The following is a 12,438-nucleotide window of genomic DNA, read 5'->3' as shown; positions in this document are numbered from 1 at the left end:
CTACTCAAACTGCCAATGCAGCGTGCTGGGCTTGATGGGCTTTAAACAGAACACTTCTTCTCAGAGACCTATTGCTGGTTATTGAGAACTTTATTATAAAGAATAACTATGTAAATGGGAGATGGTTTTCATACAGGTTAGTGCCTTTTGTCTTTACAGATTTAAGTAGGGAGCTTTCCTGAATAGCTTCTATTACCTCAGAGATTTTTGGGTGCACTAATGCTTTAACAGGCGAGATTCCTCATTCATGTGTTCAGTCTATTTCCTATGAGAGATTTGCTCCCATGAAAAGGATGGTGTGATACCAAATATACCTTATGATGATCATCTCCTAGCAAAGTACATGAATATATATGAAGCACTGAGTGTGCAACTAAAGGTGAAGGTACAAATATGAGCTTCTAAGCGTTATTTGCAGCATCAAGAGGGAAGCCCTTCCCTCCAAGGTAAGCCTTATCCTCTTTGAGTTGCAGATTTTAATGACCTTGTATGGCCTGCTTAGATCCTCCACAGGTTGACAAAGTGCTCCTCAAAAACTTAACGAGTGTTCCTACTGTGGCCAAGGCAGGGCAGAACGTAACCATCAAGATCCCTTTTGAGGGCCGGCTGCCAATCAGAGCAGCTTGGCTGAAGGACAAGATGGAGCTAGCAGATGACACAAGGATCCGTGTTGATAAAACAGACACCTTTACCAAGCTGTCCATCTCCAGCTGCGAGAGAAAGGACGCTGGGGATTACAAAGTCAGGCTGAAGAATGACAGTGGGGTCCTGGAGATCAACTTAAAACTTGTGGTATTTGGTAAGAGCCCCCTAACATCCACTGTGGTTTCCATGGTAAAGCTGAGGCAGGAAATCCATTAACACTGGTAACAATCTTATTTAGAGTTACCAGGTATTCCAAGATGAATTTCTCATCAAACCAGAGTACAAGCCAAGATTGCTGATGTTTTTCTTAGTCCGAGGTGACACGGATCTGGTTTGGTTTTGCATAGCATCAGCAGGTGGGTTTTGAATGTTGGGCAGCTGTGGGAGATGGGACTATGTGCAAGAGGCAAATCTAAAATAGATGATCAAGGCCAAATTCAGCCCTACCATAAATGTCTGAGCTCTTTTGGAAGACCAGAAATGGTGCTCTTCCTTTATAAGCAGGCTGAATTGGTGCAGTGCTTATGAGAGTAATGAGAGCAATGAGAGCATGGAGGAAGGGCCTGGCTTCCACCCAGTTGCTGAGCAGGAGGCAGCTCATTGACTCTGTGTTCATCTTTTCAGACAAGCCCCAACCACCTACAGGGCCCATCAAAATCGTGGAGAGCTCTGCAAACGACATCACCATTCAGTGGAAGCCCCCAAAGGATGATGGGGGCAAACCAGTGCAAAACTACATCATTGAGAGACAGCAGGTGGGCAAGGACGAGTGGGTGACTTTGGGAGAAAGCCCCAGGAGCTGCACCACCTTCACTACCAACAAAGTGGAGCAAGACATGAGCTACTACTTCAGGGTGAGAGCTGTGAATGCCGAGGGCACCAGCGATGCACTGGAATCGGAGGAAGTGAAGGCTGTCAGTAAGGGTAAGGAAGAACTTTCTGTAACAGTGTTCAACAACCATCTGGAAAATTCATTGTCAAAGATGACATCAAGGGAATCTCACTGCATTTCAGATGTTGCTACAGACCTAAACTTGAATTGCAGCTCTGAAGTCTGTGGAGATTGCACATCAGGACTAGAAGTTTTCTGCAGGCTTTGGTGATGCTGAGCGGGGTGGTGTTAGGTTCTCAGTTCTGCTCCATTCTGAACTGGGAAGTGAGTTTCATAGGGGAAATGCAACACTGCATGAAGATCCAAGAATGTTTTTCCCAGGGTGGCTACACAGGGAATATGTGAGGCCTTTTCTTAACTCCATAGGCCAAGGAATGTCTCCCTTTTGTGCAGCAGTTTTCAGCATGATGACTTCCTTCCCCTGATTTCCAAACATCTAATTCTATTCTTTGTCGTAGAATCATAGAATAGTTAGGGTTGGAAAGGACCTTAAGATCACCTAGTTCTAACCCCTCTGCCATGGGCAGGGATACCTCACACTAAACCATCTCACCCAAGGCTTTGTCCAACCTTGTCCTTCCATGAGTTTAAATACTAGACCACTTTTGCCATGAGCATGAATGTAGTACTGGAGAGAAAGCAATGCTCTGATTCTGATTTTCATCGTTCTACATTCTTCTCATGATCATGAGAAGACCTGCATTTTGAATGCGTTAGCAGAGAGCTAAGAAAAGCTATTCTGTTTCTGGTTTTTACCATTAAAAGCAGGAATGATGCTGTCTTTATCTTACCATGTAAGAATGATATTCCTCACTCTGTAGGCTGACAGTGGAATTGTCACTTGTGATGGCAGCAGGTCATTAATGAAAACAAAATTGAGGAACACAGGTCCATGTTGAATTCTCTTTGTGTGGGGGATAGGATCCACGACCTCAGGTCTCAGTCAGGCTTTTAAAACACATCCGCATGAATACCTTGGGGCAATCAGAATGAGAAATGCCATAGGGCACTTTGTCATCTTGCAATGAAAACGTAGCTGTAATAACGAAACATTGACCTCTTTCTAGCTACACCTGGTGCCCCAGATCCCCCTGAGGTTGTCAGTGCCAGCAGAGACGCCATCACAATATCCTGGAAAGCACCTCAGAAAAGCGGCAGTTCCCGAATTGTGGGGTATCTCGTTCAGAAGCGCAAGAAGGGTACCATGACCTGGCTGCCAGTCAACAGCGTGCCTATAGCAGGTGGGTTGCTTAAATCCTGGAGCAGACTGGAGGACCTGGAGAAGGTAAAAAGGTCAGCTGGGTTCTGGAGCTGCTGAGGATCTTACACCTTCTCACACCAGTGTTTCCCCTCTAATTCCTGAGCTGCTGCCTGTCCCCATCGCAACCACGTTCCTCCTGTATGAAGTTTTACCTTCTTCTCTTTCATAGGGTGTATGTTTTCCCACAACTACATTCTTCTCACAACTAAGGTTTCACAGCTGTACCACAGCAAATCCAGCTCTTGGGTTTATATACAGCCGAATGCCTGGGATTAGAAGGATTATGATCTCCAGCATATGGCTGGAGAGGAGTGCAGACAAGCTCACTGCTGCATCCTCTATAAACAAACTGATGTCTTCAGTTTCTGGAGCTAAAGTCTTCATTCCATGTGCAGAACTACTGTCCCTAGTCCTTGCACTAGGACCTTGGCAGACAGGAATTTATAAGTGCAAGGACTATGTAAATACAATATACAAATGCAACGAATATATAAATGCAAGTAAGTGGTGTTTTGGTTGTAGCTAGCATTATCTACCAGGTGAAAGCTAGGACTTCTTATCTGGTATAGAAGAGTTTAGGATTATCCCATGAGGAAAAACAGTATTTATCCTTTTTTCAAACTTAATAACTCTCAAGTGCTGTTTGATTTGAAAGGAAATACAATGAACACGCTCCAGAAGCATGCACTTGGAGAGGGAAGGGCAGGGGAATCAGTGACAGCATCTATATGTGACTCCTGATGGCATACATCTGAGCCAACACTCTCCTTTTCATTCTGCAGACAAGAAGCTGGAGATGACCAATCTCAAGAAAGGTCTGCAGTATGAGTTCCGCGTGGCAGCTGTCAATGCTGCAGGCACAGGAGATGCCAGTGAACCGTCAAAGCCTGTTTTTGCACGGGATTCCACAAGTAAGTGCACTGCCCCCCATCCTTCTGGCTTGGAATTGGTACATCTGAATGCAGACTGGTGATGTTAGTGGAGAGAGGATGGCTTCAAGTGCTTGGTAAAGGTATGTGAAGATCAAATAATTGGGAACATTTCATGGCAATGGATAGAATCCATTGTCAGCATGAGGAAGGAATGGCAGGATTTCCTGTGCTATGTCTTAGTCAAGATGTGGCAGACTCCATGTATGGGGGAGATGTACAGTGTGGAGAAGTATTCAGGATGGGCCGCAGACTGTTTCAGGGTTGATATCCAGTACGCTTCAAGTATGTAACCTGCTTTAAGTGGCCCTGCCTTGGCAGGGGAGTTGGACTAGATGATCTCCAGAGGTCCCTTCCAACCCTAATGATTCTGTGATCCTGTAATGTTGGGGAATCTCAGGAAGTGACTGAAGAAAAGGGGACAAAATTCCTAAAAAAATAACTTAAATAAAATTTCTCTTTTCAGAATCTCTAGGTCAAGTGCAGGACCTTCACGTGAGCAGCAGTGACAGCTCTAGTATCACCTTGACATGGAAGAGACCTGAAACGAATGATGGGAGTGATGTGAAGGGCTATGAAGTGGAAGTGCGGTCTTCTAACAACCTCAACTGGACCAAATGCAATGTTCTTCCCATAGAGACAACCACTTACACAGTCAAAGGCCTCCAAGCCAAGGAGATATACTTCCTGCGTGTGAGAGCCCTCAATGACAGTGGCCCAGGAGAAGCTGCAGAGCTTGAAGCTCTCCTTGGCCCTGCTCCCCCCGTCGGTAAGTCAAAGTGGGCTTTCAGAATGAGCAAGGTCATTCTATAGGCAACAGCATGCAGGCAAGGTCTGTAGGTCACTGACAAGCTTCTTTTAAGTCCCAGGCAGAAGGACAAGTACTGCATTGCTCCTCTACAGGATGGTCTTGTTTGGTCACATCATGAGGAAATTGAAGATAACTGATAATAAATGTGCAATGCACAGTGCTCAGCTCCTGTTAAAGATTCATTATGACAAAACCCCCTCCAAAACTGCTTTTTCTCCTCTTTTCTTTCCAACTAGCTGTTGGGGAAGGCATTAGGAGCATATCAAACACAGGTGTGTGACTGTCAGCTGGAGACTGTAGTAATAATGTACAACTTTTCATTGCAATCACTGTCTTTTCCAGTTCCTCCAAGGTTACTAATAGATGACACAGTGAAAAGCTTCCTGGTTATAAAAGCAGGAAATACCATCCGAGTGAATATTCCCTTTGAAGTAAGTATTCAAACGTGTTAGTAAGAATTCCCCACCTGTTTTTATGTTGTACTCAATACCAGGCAGGAAAACTGAGCTTTCTTGGGGTGGAATTTTATTTACTAGACACTGAGCAGATTCTTTAAGCTGCATGTGCTGTGTATGCTCTCTGCATGTGGAAAACATGAGCAAGAATTCAGCTGTCACTCTTAGCATCAGTGCTATAAGAGATTAGGGTGACTCTTTAACCTCTGCAGATGGCACAGTGCTGGCCATCCAACCATCTCAATATTAGCATCATCTGGTACTCATCTGTCATACTTAGTTTAAAAATCAGTTCTTTCCCTCTGCCTCCCTCAGAAGACCTTGAGGTAACGTTTCTAGCCACATCTTAACTGTGTTTGTAATACTAAGCAGCAGGACTTCAGCTGTATGACTTGAGGAATGGATGCACTGAAATCCTGTCTGCTTAGACACGAGCTTGGAGTAACACAGATAAAGTCTGGGATATCCAAAAGAGGAGAGACCAAAGATGGCATAATGGAAACAAAGACTTTGAGGATGTTTCTTCTTTTCAAAGCCAGCAGTAGAAAATATTAACTCCTGATGTCAGCTGCTTGTCCTGATGTCGCACACCTTGTTTGACATGGTTAACCTGGACAACTTATTCCAATAACAGTCTTAAAAGACACAGAGAAAGAGTTGCAAAGAAACTTTACAGCAGCCCTTTCTTTAGATCTCTTGCGTCCATCTTGCATCCATATTTCTAAATAGTACCTTAGGAAAATCACCATCCCTGGAAGTGTTCAAAAACTGAATAGACAAGGCCATCAGCAATATGGTTTAGTGATGGTCTTGGCCGTGGTGGAGTAATGGTTGGCCTTGATGATCTCAAAGGTCTTTTCCAACCTAATTGATTCTATGAGTCTATGTAGGTACACATTTTTGCAGGTATACTTTGAGCAACCTGCTCTAGTGAAAGGTGTCCCTGCCCGTGACAAGGGTTTTGGGACTAGATGAGTTTTAAGGTCCCTTCCAACCCAAACCAGTCTGGGATTCTATGATATGGGACAGGACAATGAAACTAAAGAATTAAAGCTGCAATCTGGAGGCAAAACAAGTGGGCCATAACTTGTGCTTTTCTTTACAGGGGTCTCCAGACCCAGTGGTGACCTGGTTAAAGGATGGGCATCCTCTTCCAAGCCAGGCTACAATAAAAACCAAAGATGATACCACGCAGCTGCTGATTGGAGCAGCTGAGTTCACTGACAGCGGCACCTACACCGTTGAGCTCCAGAATGGGTTAGGGAAAAGAGAAACATTCAGCTTCCAAGTTCAAGTTACAGGTGACTCCCTCACTACCAGATATCCATGTAGATTTACTGCAGGTAGACCACAAACTGAGTTGATCGTGGTGAGCACGGGTGCAATTCAGTGCAGTTTTCCATGCGATTGGGTGGTGTCTGCAGGACAGAGTAATCCAGTGGTTAAAATGACACCTGGTTTCCCAAGTGACTTTGCTTAAATAGGGGAGTGCAAAACACAGGAGAGCAGATCATACCCGTGGTAACAGTCTACGGTTAGGCAGCAGCAGGCTGTAGGACATTTAGTCATAGCTACTACATCTCTATACGCTGTCTCACCAGGAGGTGAAAACATTCAGCTGTACCACCCTCATCTCCTCCCTATAAGAAGGGAAGAGCCAAGCAATGCAGATGTAACGTGGCAGAAGTGCAGTTAATAGCTAATGAGTTGGTGTGACTGGCGAAGGAATCAAATCTTGTCCTTTCTAATGGCCAGGCTGTTTACTCAGCCCCCAGAACTAGAACATACTCCAAGTTTTTAGGGTTCTATACTGTGCCACTTTCCCTACATCTTTGATACTATTTGCCTTCATCTGACAGATATCCCGCAATCGCCTGGACCTATTCAACTGCAAGAGAATGTGCCAAACACAGTGACAGTCACCTGGGAGCCATCAGCATCCGAAAAATGGGAGAGAGATCTCTACTACACAGTCCTGAAACGTGAATCACAGAAGGGCACATGGCGTGTGGTGGGCGACCTGATCTACACCAACAAGTTCACGTTCACCCGCCTGATCCCAGGCCGGGACTACTACTTCAGAGTTGTGGCAAAAAACAACTTGGGAACCAGTGGTCCATCTGAAACTTTGCAGCCTTGGCGAATCCGGAAACCAAAGGGTAAATCAGCTTTTACAGGTGTTTGTGTGTGCTGTCCTGCTTTGTTTTGTGTATTGTTTCTAACACACCATCCTGAAATGGGGGTGGTCGCCTGGGAATGTTTAGTTGCCTAGAGAATGCACAGGGATACCCTAAGACCTTCCAGTGGGGCAGGGAAGGAAGTGTCATGACTGAAAGTCAGTCCTTTAACCGCTGCTTTCTCTTGCTGTGGAGCGGTATCTGAGCCATGCTGCTTGTCATTTACAGCTGAGTTTCACATCAAACCCCAGAAGTACAAGGGAGTTAATCAAAACCAGCCCCCAAGGTTCCTTGTCCCGTTGAAGCCTCACGTGGTGACCACCGGCAGCGAGTGCCACATGAGCTGTGCGGTTGGAGGCCATCCAGCTCCAAAGATCAGCTGGTACAAGGACAGTAGAGACCTCTCCACTGATCCCACCTATTTTTGCACGAACGACTTTGGAGTCTGCTCCCTGGTCATCCTGGGTGTCACGAAACAGGATGAAGGAGAATATATGGTAGAAGCCACCAACGAATCGGGCCGTGCGTTCAGCAAAGCCTTCCTCACTATTAAAGGTAACTACAATCCTTAATGCTCCTCTTCCTGCATGTCAAGATACATCACTGCTGTTAAGATGCCTTAAAATTGTAGCCATGCAGCTTTATTTACTGGCAAGAGCAATTTCCCATAAGGCAGTGGATATTTGGACTGCTTCATTGAATTTTTAATTATCTTACTAGACATCAACTATGAAATAGAAATGAAAAGGCAGGCATGAGAAAAGCTCTTGATTCCTACATGATCCAGGAATTTTGTTTTTCTTTTAGAAAAAAATATCCCACCTTCATTTATTAAGATAATGTCTGAGGTTTCTATAGTGCAGGAGCTGCAGAGCAGAAGGTCCTGCAAGATGTGCAAGGTTGGGTGAAGCAGTGAGGAAAGAGCTGGTGTTATGTGGCCAAAGGGAATGAGAAAGGAGGAAAGAGAGGGATGAGGTGTAAGTTAAATAGGGCCATCCAGATGTGAGTAGAGAATCAGTGTGTTTGACTGAGGATAGGACTGATCATAGAATCATAGAATAGTAAGGGTTGGAAAGGACCTTAAGATCATCCAGTTCCAACCCCCCTGCCATGGGCAGGGACACCTCACACTAAACCATCTCACCCAAGGCTCTGTCCAGCCTGGCCTTGAACACTGCCAGGGATGGAGCATTCACAACCTCCCTGGGCAACCCATTCCAGTGCCTCAGCACCCTCACAGTAAAGAACTTCTTCCTTAGATCCAATCTAAACTTCCCCTGTTTCAGTTTGAACCCGTTACCCCTTGTCCTGTCACTACAGTCCCTGAGGAAGAGTCCATCCCCAGCATCCCTATAGGCCCCCATCAGATATTGGAAGGCTGCTCTGAGGTCTCCACACAGCTTCTCTTCTCCAGGCTGAACAGCCCCAACTTTCTCAGCCTGTCTCCATACAGGAGGTGCTCCAGCCCCTGAGCATCCTCGTGGTCTCCTCCGGACTTGTTCCAACAGTTCCATGTCCTTTTTATGTTGAGGACACCAGAACTGCACACAATGCTCCAAGTGAGGATGGTCTTGTAGCTGTTCTTGTTCCTGGTGGTGGGTTATGCTTTTAGATAAATACTGCTGGTGATTTTACACAGTTCATTTTGAAATATCCTTTACTTTGAGCCATATGTTTTCCTTTGAATGCAATTCAGAATACCTTGGTGGGATTATATGAGTGGAGAAATGGGTCAATTCAGTCCCTGTAATCCTTTTGCAGACATCTCCCTTATTACAACATTGAGCTACTTCTCTCTTCCTCTTCTTTTCAGACTCCACCCTGTAGCATGACCTTCCTGAGACCATCCCTGCACTGCTGTGTAAATATGAAGGGTTTTATTGAGAACTGGTCTACACAAAGGCTATGTCTTTCTTTGCAGATGTGTGTTATAGTCCGAGTGCTTTCGTTTTCAGATCCAGTAGTTGCATTTGGAACATGATGCTGCACCGTAGCCAAAATTGGGGGAAAAAGCATTAAAAGAATTGTATCTCTTTGTAATGATCATGGCTTTCCGCTAGACCTTTAAAGCACAGTTAGAAGCTTCAGGAGCACAGAAGATGAGAGGAAAAATAATTGGCCAAAATGAAACTTTCCAAGGAGAACAAAGGTGGGAGAGATCATTCTGCCACCCCACTCACCTGTTGGCAGGCTGCAGCAAGAGTATTTCTTGACACCAAAGATCAATGAAGCCTTTTAGTGCGTGATTTTCTAATCCAAAGCAATCATATCAGATTCCATGTAATTCTCAGCAGGTTTCCTAATTGTGTTCTGTATTTATTCCACTGCCAGTAGCAGCCAAATCTTTTATTTTCCTTAACCTCTAAGCTGAAACCAGGATCTGCCTGCTAGTTTTATCTGGGCTATAAAGGGATGCATCCTCAGATTGGCCAACATGGGGTAGTGCTACTCCCAGCAAAAATTCATTGATGGGAATGATTGAAAACCTAGAATCAATTGTATTTGTGTGTGCAGATCAATGCTGTACTTAGAAGATCTACTGTAGCAAGTGCTGTAAACCAGGATGCATCTGTCCTAAACCATCACCTTTGAAACAGAACTGCCCCTACCTCATGTCCTTGCTGGAATGTTTTTGCCTAATGCAAAAAGAGGTTCAAAATCTTCCATGTTTGACCAGAAAGACAAGGTACCACCAGAGATCTTCTGCCATGGCTGGGGAATTCCACCACTGAGTGGAGGAGGAGACTGGAAAGCACAAATGTTATGAGGACTGTACGAACATACAGCCCTGGAGCCTTAGCACCAAAGGTACTTTGACAGCATCTAGACAGCAGGAGAGCGTAGATCAAAGACTCAAAGGCACTGGATCCTCAGACCCAGTCAAACATTTATGTGGGGCTGAAATGTTCTTTCTGCTGCTATTTTGTACGATGTTGTAGACAAAGCAACAGTAGATTATGAAATTAAACCATAATTCAGGCAATTGCATCATGAGTAAGTTTTTATTTTGGAGAAGGAAGTGCAGCCAATTCCTGACTGTAATCCCTGTCAGCCATGTAACGGCTGTGTGAGCTCACCCCTCACCCTGCGTTGTGTGCGTGTAGGCTCCTGTTTCACCTTGGGAGAACAGAAGAACAGCTACAAGGCTTTTACAAGTTTGGTTCTTGCTCATCTGTGGGGTGGCAGAGTGGTGCAGGCTCTCCTCGTGCTAACTAGGCTCAAAAGGACATGTGCACGGTGGCATGAGGCAGCACTTGCTGATGAGGATGTACCCATAGCAAGTGATGCCATGCCTCCTTCCTTGGAGCTATCACTGCCAGTTGCTATGTACATTCATGTGGCATGCTACCCTTCAGCAAGGGTCAGTTTATTCACAGTGTGATAACCCAGGGCTGCTCCTCACTGAGTGTTGTCTTCCATCGGGGCCCAGCTTCTGCCCTTGCTCCTCCCTTGGCTGCTCACCTGGTCCCATCCCTTCATCTCCAGGGAGTGGTGCTGTAGGATTGCGGAGTCCTCCAGGTGTCCCCAGGCTTCTGCAGAGCAGCTCTGTGGTTCCAGCTCCTTCAGAGGCCTGAGAAGCTTTAGATCTCCCATGAAACTCCATTTAAGAGCTGCCATTGGCAATGTCTTACCTCGAGCTAAAGGCCTGAACACTTCTTTCCTGGGTTATGAGGTTATGGCAGGAGTACACTCAAGAGAGCATCACCCTCAGATCATTGAGGATGGTGCCCTTCTGTGTGCTCCTGTAACTTAGATCCAAACATCATCAAATACCTAAAGGGGGCTGACAAGAAATCTGGAGAGGGAAAAGGGCATTTGGGATCATTGCCTCTGCTTCCAAAGCCTGTCTCAGAACTGCCTTTGCTCCTGAGCAGACAGTGCAGCTGGGCTGGAGATGCCGACCAGGAGGTGGCTGCTGCTGGAGTCCCAAAGGTGGGTAAGGAAGCCACTTACACCCCATGCAGAGGGGTTTGCAGGCTGCACCAAGGCAGGAATTCAGCCCGTATGGAAGCACACAGCCGTGGTACCCTGGTGCATGTCCTGCTGCATTCCCTCTCTTCCATGATGGTGTGGCTGGAGGATGGAGGTCTGGGAGCAGAGCACGGGTGCACACAAGCCACTGTGGTTTACATGACTGTGATCACCAGCACGGGGCAATGTTATGTGGTGGGGCAGGATGAGGCCGTGGCTTTGCTAAGGTCCAGCTTGGTGTCCTGCTCTAGGTGGGAGAACTGCCCTGGTCTGCCTGTTGTCTGGGGCTTCCCTTTCTCAACATCAATTAAGACTTTTGTCCTTTTATGCTGTTTCCCATTCCCCATGGGAGCTGTCAGCCTGGCAGCAAGTGTGTTCTGCGCCAGCAGAGTGGAGTGTGAAGGGGCTGATACCCGAATTCCCTGCTTAGTATTACTTATGGACCTGATACCAGGACAGACAAAACCAAACCATTGCAGCGGGGATGGGGTTGGCTGTTCACTGCTGAAGTCAGTGAGATGAATGCAGTGTGGACAGGATCTGTGTGACCACTGAGCATGGTCTGTGGGCCATAGGTGTGTGGTTAACCCGAGTGCTGCTCTATCTGATGGAGCTCACTGTTGTTCAAGTCTCGTTTTAAGGCAGGATGCAGCAGCACCAGCTCAGTGGAGGTGATGCTGTGTGCGCTCAGTTGCTCTGAGTTCAGCCTCAAGAAGTACCTTAGCTCACAGAAAAGAACCTGTTAAGCCCTAAGGAGCTGGGGTGTGGGTGATGGGGAAACCATCACAACATTAGTGCTGTTCTTGCTGTAAATAGGGATTTAAGGGGCCTCCAGGTTTAGTCTGTTCCCTCTGGCCAGCCCTGCCACTGGGTGGTTGCTGTGGTCCTCCAGGGGGTCAGAACTATTGGAGAGCTCACCCACAAGGGATGGCGCGGAGATGAAATGGGAGTGAAACCCCCCCAAAGGAGCACACTGCAGTGTGCTTGTGCTGGCTGCTTCCCACAGCCTCACCGGTTACACTGGCTCCTCCTCACCTTAGCCTTCTCCAGCAGCTGCAGGTCCGCATGTCAGACCCAGAGGCAGTGACCCATGGAGGAGTTCTGTTACCCTGCAGGTGGCATCTCCTTGCTCACTCTGACCTGGTCCAAACCCCTGGGCTGGGCATCGCCATTCCCTTTAGGGTGGCCTTGGAGCAGCCGGAGCTTCTGGAGGTGCAGCTCTTTGTGTCCATGTGCAGCCGCCTGCTCTCTGCACTGACCCTTGGGTGGGATGGTGGCTGCCTCCCCTTTTCCTGC

General features: G+C 46.6%; 1 protein-coding gene across 1 annotated transcript in view; it reads left to right on the top strand.

The window, feature by feature from the left end:
• Window positions 1-10,158, top strand: part of IGFN1 (immunoglobulin like and fibronectin type III domain containing 1) — a 30,807-nt gene extending 20,649 nt beyond the window's left edge. The window contains exons 18-27 of the mRNA XM_061442802.1: window positions 503-799; window positions 1,270-1,569; window positions 2,605-2,778; window positions 3,581-3,709; window positions 4,194-4,496; window positions 4,881-4,969; window positions 6,099-6,294; window positions 6,853-7,152; window positions 7,399-7,725; window positions 8,984-10,158. Coding sequence (XP_061298786.1) covers window positions 503-799; window positions 1,270-1,569; window positions 2,605-2,778; window positions 3,581-3,709; window positions 4,194-4,496; window positions 4,881-4,969; window positions 6,099-6,294; window positions 6,853-7,152; window positions 7,399-7,725; window positions 8,984-8,997 — 2,129 coding nt within the window. The 3' untranslated portion in view covers window positions 8,998-10,158. The remainder of the gene's footprint in view (window positions 1-502; window positions 800-1,269; window positions 1,570-2,604; window positions 2,779-3,580; window positions 3,710-4,193; window positions 4,497-4,880; window positions 4,970-6,098; window positions 6,295-6,852; window positions 7,153-7,398; window positions 7,726-8,983) is intronic.
• Window positions 10,159-12,438: the final 2,280 nt, after the last annotated feature.

Source organism: Pezoporus flaviventris, unplaced genomic scaffold (genome assembly GCF_033815535.1).
Source record: "Pezoporus flaviventris isolate CSIRO_AGI_PZ_B2104156 unplaced genomic scaffold, CSIRO_AGI_Pfla_v1 ptg000253l, whole genome shotgun sequence".
NCBI lineage: Eukaryota > Metazoa > Chordata > Aves > Psittaciformes > Psittacidae > Pezoporus > Pezoporus flaviventris.
The sequence above is the reverse complement of the archived record's forward strand: the minus strand, read 5'-3'. Positions and strand labels throughout refer to the sequence as shown.